The sequence below is a fragment of the Ornithodoros turicata genome, chromosome 3 (assembly GCF_037126465.1).
Source record: "Ornithodoros turicata isolate Travis chromosome 3, ASM3712646v1, whole genome shotgun sequence".
Taxonomy (NCBI): Eukaryota; Metazoa; Arthropoda; class Arachnida; order Ixodida; family Argasidae; genus Ornithodoros; species Ornithodoros turicata.
Window position 1 is genome coordinate 22,896,148 of NC_088203.1, and position 15,634 is coordinate 22,911,781.

At 47.6% G+C, this 15,634-nt stretch overlaps 1 protein-coding gene across 10 annotated transcripts in view; it reads left to right on the forward strand.

Annotated features, from left to right (window-relative positions):
• Nucleotides 1-254: 254 nt before the first annotated feature.
• The window catches only part of LOC135388293 (integumentary mucin A.1-like), an 88,914-nt gene continuing 73,534 nt past the window's right edge, over nt 255-15,634 (forward strand). For 5 of the 10 annotated variants that reach the window (XM_064617744.1, XM_064617750.1, XM_064617747.1 and 2 more), the window contains exons 1-4: nt 255-1,018; nt 2,099-2,152; nt 5,046-5,099; nt 14,981-15,034. In XM_064617744.1, coding sequence (XP_064473814.1) covers nt 961-1,018; nt 2,099-2,152; nt 5,046-5,099; nt 14,981-15,034 — 220 coding nt within the window. In that variant the 5' untranslated portion in view covers nt 255-960. The remainder of the gene's footprint in view (nt 1,019-2,098; nt 2,153-5,045; nt 5,100-14,980; nt 15,035-15,634) is intronic. The other 5 variants (XM_064617741.1, XM_064617743.1, XM_064617746.1 and 2 more) reach the window with 2 other exon arrangements.

Below are 15,634 nucleotides of genomic sequence, written 5' to 3' on the forward strand. Positions count from 1 at the left end.
CAGTTGCCACTTCTGGAAGGCAATAATGATCTATTGGGGCAATAAAACTGACTGAAATTTGATATACAGCAGCCAAAGAAAAGATTCCACCAGTTCGATTAGAACCCACACTGTCCGGTCGCCATAAGGTTGCTTGTGGGTGGACCTACCGAGTTGCTGCGTGTGAACGCGGACTCGAAATTGCTCAAAAGACGTCGGTTTGAGTTGCTTCGAGTTGCTGGGAAAAGTTGCCCCGTGTGAACGCCGGCTTAGTCACAGGGCGTACGCTTTTCCGTGACAGGAAGTCCAACAACGCGGAGCGGATCTCTCCATGGTCTTCTCGAACGGTTTGTCAAATCATCGCCTGGCATCACTTGAAAAGACCAATCCGAGGCCTCTCCGCATTGTCGCGCTCCTTGAGAAGGAGAGAGAGACGGAAAGCGTAAATTGCCTTGTTTTTTATCTATCGATCATAAAATACGAACGAATCAAGCGATGAGTCCCGTTCCTTTGTGTTGGTGTCAAGATAACGATATATTGCATTCCGCTGGAAGATATTTTTGTACTCCGCTACCCCTTTAATGTTTTAAAATATAACCATGATACAAAATATGCGCTTAAAAATCTGTACAGCTGTACTAAGTAATAATAATGAAGAAAGCCCGATTGTTCCAGAGTAATTGAGAAGCGTAGGCGGCCCTTAATGAGCAGTCTGCGGGATCATAGTGTTCGTGGGCTCTACTGTATGAGATAAAAGATAAAAGACCATAAAGTTTCAATCGGGGACGTCTTATAAAGCCGGTCATTGTATCTGTTTCCTAATTACGCTTGTGTTTTATTTGATGACACAAAACAAAAAGGACTTCTTTTAAAAAAATTCTCAATCTTCACTTTCTGCTATATTCCGCCTCCTTTGGGTCGTAGCAACACGCTGCTATTTCGCTGAATGCGTCCTTGCTGTGGTACTGACGAATCCCCGCAATGTTGGGGTTCCTTCTGGTGATCGCATTCGGCGTTTCCGGCGCACAGGCTCAGCCACGTAAGAGCTTTCGATTTTCGGGGTTCCGAGCGTTGTCACTCCCGTCGTATATCGTTTCGCTAGACACTGGAACAGGGCATTTTTGAATGAATTGTACATATCAAAGCGGCCTGCAGTGTCATGCACCTTGGTATGATGATTCTTGAATGTAATGTTCATTCAATTTCGCACGTACTGTATTTTTGGGAGTGGTTTTTCCACGTTTCGAAGAGAGTTCACACTGACTTTATGCGCTTAGTAATTTAGCTTTCCTTACGAAAATAAAGCGTTTCTTTGGTGAAAGCAGCATTTTCTCTCGACAAAACTGGAAGCTCACCGTTTATAGACATATGCAGAACACAGAAAACACTGCTCTAGCCTAAGTGGCATTTGCAAGAAATGAAAAAAAAAAAATCGTCCCTTGTTTGACGGATGAACTTTCTGTGATGCAGAAGACTCGATTAAGTTAAACTCAGTGTGCTAAAGTAAATGTACTAGCGTCGAAAACTTGGGCTTCCGTGCTTTAGGATAGGCTATATATACTGATGTCAACATGGCAGTATCAGTCTTGTATACGAGTATGAAACGTGGATCTATCGGCATCGAAAACGGAAATGATTTGCCATATATGGATGCTCATCTTTGTGCCCCTATACAGCGGCATACCTGCACACAGCCCGCCCGAGACCGCTATGTTGACATCGATATATAGCCCTATTCTAATGCACGGAAGAAATGTCATCTCTCTTTCTTGGCAACCAACCTTTTAGTGTTGAGAATGTACTGGGAAGCTGGCCAAAGCAGCACCAACAACATGCGCTGTGTGCCACAGCGAAAAACCTCAAGGACATACGTGCGGAAATAATCTTTTCAATCATTCAGTGCTTCCATACATCAAGCGTCATGGAACAGCTGGTCGCACCAGTGCAACCTACGTTTCCATTTTGTCTTTCTACTTCTATCCTATTCTACCTCGCTCTCTAGGCTTCCCGTCCTTATTCACAACGTCAACAATAGCGCTTTCACCGAAAGAGAATATTATGAGCACCCATGATGTATTTATTAGTGTCCTTTCTTATTAGTCATCTTTTCGTGCTTCAGGCGCTGCAGTGGGCCGACAGGGCACGACGACAATGGTACCACCTATGACTTCAGGTATTTTATATACCTTTTGTATACCTTTTTTGGAGCACAAAACATTGATATGTGGCGCACAAACTGAGAGGTGGAGGTACGCACTTTCTATAGCACAAAAGTGGCCACGAAGAGCACTAAAGCAGTAAGGGACAGAGAACTGCCTTCTTAATATTGAAGAGCACAGAACACAGAAACTCACAAGTGGACAAGGAAGAGACGACTTCTGTGTTTCTACGTTGCAGTCTTCGAGTTTTCCCAAGTGATGTACTCCCAAGAATACCCAGTGGATAGGGAAAATGTCATAGCTTTCTGCCATTACGTGGGCGCGAGCGCTGAGTGTCATGTATATCCGTGCACTTCTAACCATTAGTAATCTCATGTGCACCAGCCACAAGATATTCGGTTGCAGACGACAGGGTCAATGGCACCATCTTCTATGTGCCCAAGTACGGCACCCCGACATTCCTCCGCCGTGCGAATGCTTAGCATAAGACGCTCTGGATCTTCCGCCCAGTCAGCAGGTTTTTTTTTCTTTCTTTGCTTTTGCTTTGTCTTCCACTGGAATGTTCTGTGAGATGCCACACGTGCGGATACTCTGTTTTTAATACACGTCTTTATACGTAACGCTGCGATTATCGGGCTGTGTGGATGTACCTCGTTTGCGTGCACGGTTGTTGGCACATCCACTTTGGAGGTAGGAAGAATTGTTCTAACGCACTAATCCTCACGTATCTAAATACACTACGTCATTAAAATTTGAGGGTAATTCAATAATTTCAAGTATTCAATTACATTTGCGTCGAGTAATTGTTTCTATGCTGCAAACTGCTTGCACAAAAACTCCCACATGTGGACGTGTGACCCGGCGACAACGACACAGGTTTTATTTGCCGATCGGAAATACGAATTGTTCTTAGTCAACTTCTAGTTTAACTTCTACCCGCGCACGACTTGGGAGCATCATTTGATGTCAGTGAAATCAGTGAACGTACCTTGTTGCAGAGAGTGAATTAAGACCACGTCTTCGTAAACTTGAAACTCGACCACGCGAATAAGGTGCAAGCGCGGTTTCGGCATCCTGACGTCGTGACTACAAACTAGCTTCCAGAACAAACCAGACTATAGTCTGGTATACACTCGGTCACGGACACCTCTAATAGAGGAAAAAGGTGCATGTACGTTTTTACCTCTAAAAGTAAAACGTATATTATAGCCTCTAACTAACGTAACCGAGCATTGACACGGCATTGCACAACGTCGCGTAACACTGGGATATGTTTGGCTGTCAAGATCCAAAGTATGCTGAAAATACACTGAAATTAATTCTCAAATCTGCTCTTTCACTGCGCTGTGCACGCGGTAATGTTTCTGCACAGAGGTTTATGAAATATTGTCGTGTGACTATTTCGTCTCGCGGCAGAAACATGAAAGTATATTCCGTGAGACAATGCACACAGAACCGTCATAAGCTTCACGTTTGCGAGTAACAGTTTGTTTACGGGTTATGTCGAGGGCATTGTGATCGTGTAACTGTAACTCTTGCGGGTGATCATGACGCTCCCTGTAACCTCTGGGACACCAGAGGGTTTCGTCTAAGCTCGTTACCCATTATGTAACCCCTACAGCAGAAAGCAAGTCTTCTGACGGCAAGGATCAGCGGAAAGCTCCGAGAACTGGATCAGAATAAACTAAAAGAAAAATAAATAAATAAAAACAATTATAAGAAAGAAAAAGCAAACATTATGAAGAAAGAAGAAATAATTATATATAAAGAAGGAAAATTTATTAGATTGTCCCGATGGTAAGCACAGTGAAATTTATCCGTCTTCGGAGGTAACGTGAGAAGTGACCGTTTTAAAAGTGTACTTTTTACTTTCAGAGGTCAAAGGGCATATACATTTTTTCCCTCTACTATAGAAGTGGCCGTTTTATGGGCCGGTACCCACATGCCGTATGCGCAACCGCCCGCCGCTAGCCACGCGTATGCATGCCGCCCCAGCTATATATACCATATATACTGCCTCCGCCTGCGATTCTCGTCCGAAGCTACGCGAGACCTCGTGAGATCTTGCCAGCGAGATCTCGTCCAACGCGAGAGCTTCTGAGATTGTGTTTGACAAGACGGCGAACGACCGCGAAGTCATGTTATTGACTGTAGTGAACGTTTCCGTTCTTCCATCTGAGCTTTTGCGAAATCAACGTCACAGACGCAAGGAACGCAGGCTTTAGGTTCACTCGCTGTGGCGATAGCGCATTCTTTTCTTGTGAACTATGTTTAGCTTTCCACTCCCTGACACTATGGCTGCCAATATCTTACACTTTACTTACCTACACTCCAAATTTTATTCCAGTGTCGGCCCAAAAGATGATTTTAATGCAACGCTCTATATAATGTAGACAGCAAGGACATCTTGTTTCCTTCATAAATTCGCCGGTCGGAAAACGTGAGCACCGCTGCGACATACCTTCCATTCAACGACGCCGTCAAAGCTCTCCATGCGGGAGGGCGGGAAAAAACAAGAACGTCGCGCAAATTCCGTTTACTTCCTGATTGGCCGAGCATGTGCGGATGCCGCTAAAAATCGTGCACTGCGCGATCGCCAAAAAGCGGAAAGCGGAGGTGGATTTTCCCGCCTAGCTGCAAGAATTTACCGCGCCGCGTTCGCGTTTCCATGCAGGTTCTCCGCATGTGGGTACGCGGCCTAACAATATACCTGCACACAGCCCGCCTGAGACCGCCATGTTGACATTGGTATAGTCCTATTCTATTGCACGGAAGCAATAATAGCCTGGCTCTCAAGGCTTCCCCAGCCTATTACAACGTGAACAATATAGGACTTTTACTGACGCAGAATATTGTGAGCAGCTGCGATATATTTACTAGTTTTGTCTCTGTCTTTCGGTGTTTCAGATACTACAGTTGGCCAACAGGTCATGACGACAATGCTACCACCTATGACTTCAGGTATTTACTGCATTTTACACCTTCTTGGAGCCAGGGGCTGATCCAGACCCTCGGTTTGGGGCAGGGGGTTCCTTTGTCGAAGCTCGTAGTGGGGGAGGGGAGACAAGGAAATCCACTGTAGAGAGTGAGTAGTATAGACATAGACTGTATAATTTTCGAGCGGCATAAGAACCGAGCGGCATAAGAACCGAGCGGCACAAGAACCGAGCGCTATAACGGCCTCTTTTTTCTAATCCAAGATGGCCGATTCTAAGCCAACACAATCCAGTTCTAAGCCAACACAAGCCAAATCCAAAGCCATCTGATTGGCCACCATTAGCTCCGCCCACTTCACGTTGATTGGCCACCGCGCCCCCAACTGATCTTTGAATGGCTGACCGTAGATCCGCTCCTTTATGCTAATTAGTTGGCTTGGCTCCGCCCAGTTCACACTGAGCGGCCCGTGCTAAGCCTTGACTGATCATTGATTGGTTGACTGTAGCTCCGCCCCCCTTATGCTAATTACTCGGCTCTGCCCCCACTTCACACGCTGATTGGTGCACGCGTATCGCTGACCACAGCTCCGCCCCTTTATGCTAATTAACCGGCTCCGCTGATTGGTCCATTCTAAGCCTACTGATCACTCTCCCAGCCGCCGCCGCCGCCGATTGGCCCGTTCCAGGTCCACTGATTGGGGCCCGCTGAACATAGCCTTCATTAGCGCCCGGCAGACGGCGCTGCGGCTTTATCTCGGATGTTCAAACTTACCCAGGCTAGCGGGTGGCTAGCCTTCACCGGCGCCCGCCAGATGGCAGCGTCTCCACTGCGGCTTTATCTCAGATGTTCAAACTTACCTTGTGGCGTCCGCCCACTTCATGCTGATTGGTCTGATTCAGACGTCTAAGCCTACTGATCACCCTTCCAATGTAAGCCTGCCGATTGGCCCGTTCTGAGCCCACTGACACCGGATGGTGCAACCCTTTACTGGCTCCACCCACTTCACGCTGATTGGCCCATTCTAAGCCTACCGATGGCTGGTCCTGATTGGTCCACGCTAAGCCTACTGAATGGTGATTGGCTTACCTGTTGCTCCTAAGCAGCTTCAGACAAGACACACGACAATTGTTGATTTCAACCTTTATTTGGTACAACAGCCTCCTGGTTCAGCTGTGGGTATAGGTTCAGCTGCATCAGAGAGATCATTGGTCTATGTGGACATCTCTCACGCTAACTCAGCTCCCTCGGTAGATTCCAACTGTTATTGGTTCATCTGAGTGTGCACGTGGCCGCTCACCCAGCTCCTTATTGGTTCTAGTTGGTCACCACTCCCTCATAGGCTCCAACTCCGATGGGTCCATCTAACAGCAAGTGGTCACTGCTATTGATCCATTGAACCGCAAGCCACTCATTGGTCACTCACACTCATCTCTAGACGAGATAAATTTAACTGTGGAACTTTTACCATAAGATAACTTTAGCGGGGGCTGGTAGGCTCCAACGGCTATTGGCCCGCGCTAACCGCATGCCTCCACCCATTGGTTCACAACGCGCATGCTCTGACGGCGCCGAAGAAGGTTCCCTGCACATTTAATAGAAATTATGCTATTGGTCCAGCTGCGTCATAGGGCACGGCTGTGGCCGGCCCTGATGCTACTTACTTCGTGGCGCAACTCTTTAATGGCTCCACCCACTTCGCATTGATTGGTCCATTTTAAGCCTACTGACTTCTAAGCCAGTCCATGCTAAGCCTACTGATCACTCTACCAGCGCTCTGATTGGCCGCTACCAATTGGCCCTCGTTCTAAGTCCACTGACACCAGATGGCGCAACTCTTCACCAGCTCTGCCTACTTCATGCTGATTGGTCCATTCTAAGCCTACTGACTTCTAAGCCGAACCACGCTAAGCCTACTGATTGTCCCTTCACACCAAAGCCTACCGGTGTCTGGCCCTGATTGGTCCACGTTAAGCCTACTGAACAGTGATTGGCTAGCCTGTCTCTCCTAAACCACATTGCAGCAGCTTCAGACAAGACACACGACAATCGTTGATTTCAACCTTTATTTGGTACAACAGGCAGCTGTGGGTTGGTTCAGCTGCATCAGAGAGATCCCGGTCATCTCTTGCGATCATTGGTCACTCAGCTCCCTCGATAGACACCATATGGCTCATCTAACTGCAAGTGCTCATTGGCCCATCTGACTACAAGCCTCTCATTGGTCACTTATGTCTAGGGCTCCCTAACAGGCTCCAACTGCTATCGGCTCATGCCTCCATCCGCGGCTGCTCACTGGTTCACAATGGAACTTTTTCACATGCTCTGCCCTACACAGACAAGAGATGACGCCGCTTGTCTTTGCAAAGATGGACAGCTGCCATTGCATTGGTGACTCATTTCTATCCAACTGGTTCAAGAGAGCCAGCGTGCTGAACAGCTTACATGCCGCCGCCTGTTCACACAGCCACAGTTGGAAATGGGGAAAAAAAATTTTTTTTCAGGGTACACATCTCAAAACACACTCTACACGAATAAAGTTGGCTTCCCCCGGTTGCACGCGGGCGTTAGGTCAAGCCCGCCCCATGAGAACAAGCTTAGGATCGTTTAGGATGTGTGTGCTTTGCAGTTCAAAATCGTTTCAATCAAGCAGAATGGCAAATGATGCAATGGAGCGCGTTCATTCTTGAGAACGAATTTTGTGACAGAACATAAACAAAACAAAACATTTCAATGTGCAAAAAACTCATCGTGATGCTAATCAGGGGAGCCAGCACGCGTTCGAAATAAGCAAGAAGAAGCACATGATCGAGAAAACAACGATAGTTGATGTTGTGCAGAGAAGCTGGTTTGAGGGAAAACAGCTTGTATGATCAATAAACCCTTGGGCCTGTTTTTATTTTAGACAGCGTGCATTCAACACGCGAAATTAAATAAATCGAGCAGAATGACAATAGCATAGTGGCGCTATGTGGTGAAGCTCAAGACGCACTGACACTCCAACGCTTATTAAACAATGACGTGCGTACTGAAGCTAAAAAAGAAAAAGGCAGACTCAACCCAAGCTGAGTATGAAGAAACACAATTGCTCCCATCAGAACATTCTGTTCAAACATAGCCAGTGTACACGACACAGCTCGCAGTCCTGGAAGCACTCTTAGAAATATAAGGATGGTCGCACTATGAACGAGTTCACCTGGGAAAAAATGCGCGCTCACCTTCGCAGCCGGCATGCCGCAATATCTGAAACGCGTGGACAGCTCACGTGACTTTAGCCAGCCCGTGCAGTTTTAGACTTCAACATAAGAAATTAACTAAATCAAGCACAGTGATGCTATGTCGTGACTGACGCTTATTAAACAATGCTATGCAGTGAAGCTTCGCACGTACTCAATGTTAAAAACGGACACTCAACCCAAAACTGAGTATGAAGAAACACAATTTCAGATTGCTCTCTCCCGCAGAACATCCCGTGCACCTCCGCGTTCCTTCTCTATACTGGAAGCAGCAATATTAAGATCGTCGCACTATGAACAAGTCCGGCTCATCAAAAAAAGAAAGGGCTTACCTCATCACACCGGTATTACGCACGTAGACTCTTGTCGCATGGCGCGGTACAGCAGGGTAGGGAAACACGGCCGCGTGGACAGCTCACACGATTTCAGCCTGCCCGCGCACACATATCATGAATAGGTTCGCATCTCCTTTTTCTAGCTCAATTTCGTGGTATACTCGTAGGATCTCGTCCATGGCATCGTCTACCCTGTCGATGGTGGTGAATCGTTTCCCGATGAAAGCTTCATAGAGACCCCGCGGTACTGCTAAACACTGTATTCACAACACTTTAGCGAGGATGTCTTCTAACGTGGAGACAACACGTTCATTTCCCTCGATGACGGTAATGTCCAAGCTCGTGTGGTTCTTTTTCCAGTAGTCGCGCACCACGGGGATGGAAAACCCGGCATTTATGATTGTCTCGTCGATGGGTTCTCCGTTTCTATATCGCTCCAGCAGTTCCAACTTGTATCTCACAAACTGTCTTATTTTATGAGTACTCCGCACGGGAATAGCTCTCAAAATGTCACTAAAATCACTCTCTTCTCCGTGTCCATTTAAAAAGTTGTGTAGGCATTGTAAATCTGCCAGCATGCGTTTGCATACGAACTGATCCATCTCACACGACACACTGAGGCTTCGCAGTTTCGCGGTTGTCAAGTCGCTGCTCATCACTTTTCTCATGTCGGAGGATCATCCTTGACTCTCTTCAGTGTTTCTTACAAATCTGCACCATCATACGACCACAAAAGCCAGAACTTGTTTGAGCACGCTGAAACAAGTTATGATATGGTACGCGCGTTGGAGCGGGACTTGTTTGATCGCGCAGAACAGTTTACGTTGTTGCCTGATGCGCTGGAAACACCCGCCTGGGAACCCAAAACTACTTCTTTTACTAATAGCCAGAACTTGTTTGAGCACGCGCACGCACCGTGATGCGTGAAACGGTTTTCTTCTTTCCGTTTGATCGCGCAGAACGTTTGGGATATGATATAAAATGACTTTAAAATAGCGTGGCGCTCTCCACAAACTATACTCGCTTAGTCGATGAGTACGTGCTATATAATCCTTCTCCTTATCACCTATCTATATAGCGTCTCCATCACACAACACAGAATTTTCCCTCCTAAAAACAGGAAATATTGCCGAATGAACTGAAAACTTTCCTCATCTTCCTCGTTGTGCGCTTAACCCAGAGTCGACCGACGGACGGAACTCAAATGCGCCCTTGGAGGGTGGTGCGATTTTGTTTACACAATCGTGCCCGTGATGCGCGCCCGTTAGCTGCGAGGGACATTTGGAACCTCTTGGAAACTGCATAAGCGAACCCTTTGTTCTCGGTGCTTGTTTCGGCAATGAGCAGGTGGACTCATAGGGATATTTTTTTTCCTTCTCATAGCGTGGTGTGATCACTGGTTTTAATACGTGCGGCCTCGGAAAACATGATTTACGAGGTGACCCAGTTTCTCGTTACATCACCTTGACGCAACATTTTTTTCCGCTAGGGTCCGCCGCAGAGTTTGGCCATGAAGTGCGTTTTGATATAAAACAGATGGCTCATCTTCAAGGTGACCCAATTTCTCGGGCTTGCAACCTTGCGGAAACGAGCGAGCACTGATATAAAAGAGATGGTCCCAACCAGAGGGGTGTTTACGCGCCTGTGTTTCGGCTATCAAGTTTTCCGTGCGGCTGGCACGGTAAGTGGTCGACATGTTGGGTGTGTCCGCGCATGTTGTGAGGTGTGCGCGGGCAGGCTGAAATCGTGTGAGCTGTCCACGCGGCCGTGTTTCCCTACCCTGCTGTACCGCGCCATGCGACAAGAGTCTACGTGCGTAATACCGGTGTGATGAGGTAAGCCCTTTCTTTTTTTGATGAGCCGGACTTGTTCATAGTGCGACGATCTTAATATTGCTGCTTCCAGTATAGAGAAGGAACGCGGAGGTGCACGGGATGTTCTGCGGGAGAGAGCAATCTGAAATTGTGTTTCTTCATACTCAGTTTTGGGTTGAGTGTCCGTTTTTAACATTGAGTACGTGCGAAGCTTCACTGCATAGCATTGTTTAATAAGCGTCAGTCACGACATAGCATCACTGTGCTTGATTTAGTTAATTTCTTATGTTGAAGTCTAAAACTGCACGGGCTGGCTAAAGTCACGTGAGCTGTCCACGCGTTTCAGATATTGCGGCATGCCGTCTGCGAAGGTGAGCGCGCATTTTTTCCGAGGTGAACTCGTTCATAGTGCGACCATCCTTATATTTCTAAGAGTGCTTCCAGGACTGCGAGCTGTGTCGTGTACACTGGCTATGTTTGAACAGAATGTTCTGATGGGAGCAATTGTGTTTCTTCATACTCAGCTTGGGTTGAGTCTGCCTTTTTCTTTTTTAGCTTCAGTACGCACGTCATTGTTTAATAAGCGTTGGAGTGTCAGTGCGTCTTGAGCTTCACCACATAGCGCCACTATGCTATTGTCATTCTGCTCGATTTATTTAATTTCGCGTGTTGAATGCACGCTGTCTAAAATAAAAACAGGCCCAAGGGTTTATTGATCATACAAGCTGTTTTCCCTCAAACCAGCTTCTCTGCACAACATCAACTATCGTTGTTTTCTCGATCATGTGCTTCTTCTTGCTTATTTCGAACGCGTGCTGGCTCCCCTGATTAGCATCACGATGAGTTTTTTGCACATTGAAATGTTTTGTTTTGTTTATGTTCTGTCACAAAATTCGTTCTCAAGAATGAACGCGCTCCATTGCATCATTTGCCATTCTGCTTGATTGAAACGATTTTGAACTGCAAAGCACACACATCCTAAACGATCCTAAGCTTGTTCTCATGGGGCGGGCTTGACCTAACGCCCGCGTGCAACCGGGGGAAGCCAACTTTATTCGTGTAGAGTGTGTTTTGAGATGTGTACCCTGAAAAAAAATTTTTTTTCCCCATTTCCAACTGTGGCTGTGTGAACAGGCGGCGGCATGTAAGCTGTTCAGCACGCTGGCTCTCTTGAACCAGTTGGATAGAAATGAGTCACCAATGCAATGGCAGCTGTCCATCTTTGCAAAGACAAGCGGCGTCATCTCTTGTCTGTGTAGGGCAGAGCATGTGAAAAAGTTCCATTGTGAACCAGTGAGCAGCCGCGGATGGAGGCATGAGCCGATAGCAGTTGGAGCCTGTTAGGGAGCCCTAGACATAAGTGACCAATGAGAGGCTTGTAGTCAGATGGGCCAATGAGCACTTGCAGTTAGATGAGCCATATGGTGTCTATCGAGGGAGCTGAGTGACCAATGAGCGCAAGAGATGACCGGGATCTCTCTGATGCAGCTGAACCAACCCACAGCTGCCTGTTGTACCAAATAAAGGTTGAAATCAACGATTGTCGTGTGTCTTGTCTGAAGCTGCTGCAATGTGGTTTAGGAGAGACAGGCTAGCCAATCACTGTTCAGTAGGCTTAACGTGGACCAATCAGGGCCAGACACCGGTAGGCTTTGGTGTGAAGGGACAATCAGTAGGCTTAGCGTGGTTCGGCTTAGAAGTCAGTAGGCTTAGAATGGACCAATCAGCATGAAGTAGGCAGAGCTGGTGAAGAGTTGCGCCATCTGGTGTCAGTGGACTTAGAACGAGGGCCAATTGGTAGCGGTCAATCAGAGCGCTGGTAGAGTGATCAGTAGGCTTAGCATGGACTGGCTTAGAAGTCAGTAGGCTTAAAATGGACCAATCAATGCGAAGTGGGTGGAGCCATTAAAGAGTTGCGCCACGAAGTAAGTAGCATCAGGGCCGGCCACAGCCGTGCCCTATGACGCAGCTGGACCAATAGCATAATTTCTATTAAATGTGCAGGGAACCTTCTTCGGCGCCGTCAGAGCATGCGCGTTGTGAACCAATGGGTGGAGGCATGCGGTTAGCGCGGGCCAATAGCCGTTGGAGCCTACCAGCCCCCGCTAAAGTTATCTTATGGTAAAAGTTCCACAGTTAAATTTATCTCGTCTAGAGATGAGTGTGAGTGACCAATGAGTGGCTTGCGGTTCAATGGATCAATAGCAGTGACCACTTGCTGTTAGATGGACCCATCGGAGTTGGAGCCTATGAGGGAGCGGTGACCAACTAGAACCAATAAGGAGCTGGGTGAGCGGCCACGTGCACACTCAGATGAACCAATAACAGTTGGAATCTACCGAGGGAGCTGAGTTAGCGTGAGAGATGTCCACATAGACCAATGATCTCTCTGATGCAGCTGAACCTATACCCACAGCTGAACCAGGAGGCTGTTGTACCAAATAAAGGTTGAAATCAACAATTGTCGTGTGTCTTGTCTGAAGCTGCTTAGGAGCGACAGGTAAGCCAATCACCATTCAGTAGGCTTAGCGTGGACCAATCAGGACCAGCCATCGGTAGGCTTAGAATGGGCCAATCAGCGTGAAGTGGGCGGAGCCAGTAAAGGGTTGCACCATCCGGTGTCAGTGGGCTCAGAACGGGCCAATCGGCAGGCTTACATTGGAAGGGTGATCAGTAGGCTTAGACGTCTGAATCAGACCAATCAGCATGAAGTGGGCGGACGCCACAAGGTAAGTTTGAACATCTGAGATAAAGCCGCAGTGGAGACGCTGCCATCTGGCGGGCGCCGGTGAAGGCTAGCCACCCGCTAGCCTGGGTAAGTTTGAACATCCGAGATAAAGCCGCAGCGCCGTCTGCCGGGCGCTAATGAAGGCTATGTTCAGCGGGCCCCAATCAGTGGACCTGGAACGGGCCAATCGGCGGCGGCGGCGGCGGCTGGGAGAGTGATCAGTAGGCTTAGAATGGACCAATCAGCGGAGCCGGTTAATTAGCATAAAGGGGCGGAGCTGTGGTCAGCGATACGCGTGCACCAATCAGCGTGTGAAGTGGGGGCAGAGCCGAGTAATTAGCATAAGGGGGGCGGAGCTACAGTCAACCAATCAATGATCAGTCAAGGCTTAGCACGGGCCGCTCAGTGTGAACTGGGCGGAGCCAAGCCAACTAATTAGCATAAAGGAGCGGATCTACGGTCAGCCATTCAAAGATCAGTTGGGGGCGCGGTGGCCAATCAACGTGAAGTGGGCGGAGCTAATGGTGGCCAATCAGATGGCTTTGGATTTGGCTTGTGTTGGCTTAGAACTGGATTGTGTTGGCTTAGAATCGGCCATCTTGGATTAGAAAAAAGAGGCCGTTATAGCGCTCGGTTCTTGTGCCGCTCGGTTCTTATGCCGCTCGGTTCTTATGCCGCTCGAAAATTATACAGTCTATGTCTATACTACTAGAGTGACCCCCCCCCCCCCTGGATCCGCCACTGCTTGGAGCACAGAACTTTGATAGGCGGAGAATGAAATGCGAAGTGGCGGTACACACCTTTTGTAGCGCAAGATTTGCCACGAGGAGCACTAATGCCCTAAGGGACAGAGCCTTCTTAAGTCTTGAGGCGTAGAACACAGACACTCGCAAGTAGACAAGGAAGACACGACTTCTGTGTGTCTGCTAGTTCTCAAGCTCAAGAAGATGTCACGTTCAACATCGGCACACCGGCTCGCTTGTATTTTTCTACTTTGCCCGTGTACACAGAGGAGTATTCCCAAGCGATGTATTCCCAAGAATACTTCAGTGGAAGATAGCGAAAATGTCATAGCTTTCTACCGTTACGTGGGCGCGAGCGCTGAGTGTCATGTTGCCACAAGATTTTCGGTAGCAGAGGACAGTGTCAATGCTGCCGTCATGTATATGCCCAAGTATGGCACCTCGATATTCCTCCGCCGTGTGAATGCTCAGCATAAGACAGCGTGGAACTCCCCACCAGTCAGCACAGCCAACACAGAAACACAGTCGTGTTTCTTTTATTATTATTATTATTATTATTATTATTATTATTATTAATTAGTGGCCCGCTTCGCGACTCTCTTGGAAGTCGCGACCCACAATTTGGGACCACTGGTGTAACTATACTGCGGATTATCATCACGCTCCCTGTAGCCTCTGGCCAGCAAAGAGTTTCGTCTAAGGTGTTTACCCATTATGTAAGCTCTACAGCTGAAATTATCCATTTCAGAGTTAACGCGAGAAGTGAGTTTTAAGAGTAACTTTTTTTACTTTTAGATGTAACAACGCGTATACATTTTTTACTTCTACTAGAGGTGACCGTTTTAAGAGTGTACCTGCACACAGCCCGCCTGAGACTGCCACGTTGAGCTTGGTATAGCCCTATTCCAATGCACGGAAGCAACGACTCCTCACTCTCTAGGCTTCCCCAGCCTATTTACAACGTGAACAATAGCACTTTTACTGGTGCAGAATATTGAGCTGCCGCGATATACTGTATTTATTAATTTTCTCTCTGTCTTTCGGCGCTTCAGGCACTCCAGCTAGCCAACAGGTCACGACGACAATGCTACCACCTATGATTCCAGGTATTTACTGCATTTTACACCTTTTTTGGAGCACAATTATAGGTGGAGAACAAACTCCGAAGTGGCTGTACGCACCTTGTGTAGTACAAAATTTGCACTAAAGCCCTAAGGGGCAGAGAACTGTCTTCTTGATCCTGATGCGTAGGACTCAAAAACTCGCAAGTGGACAAGGAAGACGCGACTTTTGTTTGTGACAAACTCCAGTTTGTGCGCACCGCTGACGGGGACACTGCGACGTTCCGCGTGCACCGTGGTATCCCACAAAGGAGCGTCCTCAGTCCCTTTTTATTCAATATCATTATGGCTTCTCTTCCTGCGCAGCTTCATAATCACACTCACATTACAATATATGCTGACCACATATGTATCTGGACTTCCGCCGTTCGGCGTGACACGATCCAACGCCGACTACAAGGTTCATTAATCATCATTTTAAGATACCTCTTGCACCGCGGCTTGGTTGTCTCGCCTAGCAAGACGGTATTCCTGGCAAGACTAGCCATGGCATTCTCACGAAGAGAGAGAGAGAGAAATACATGATGACGATGATATGGGGATGACTTCCGCTCATTGAGCGGAATGCTACCCCATTGCTATTGG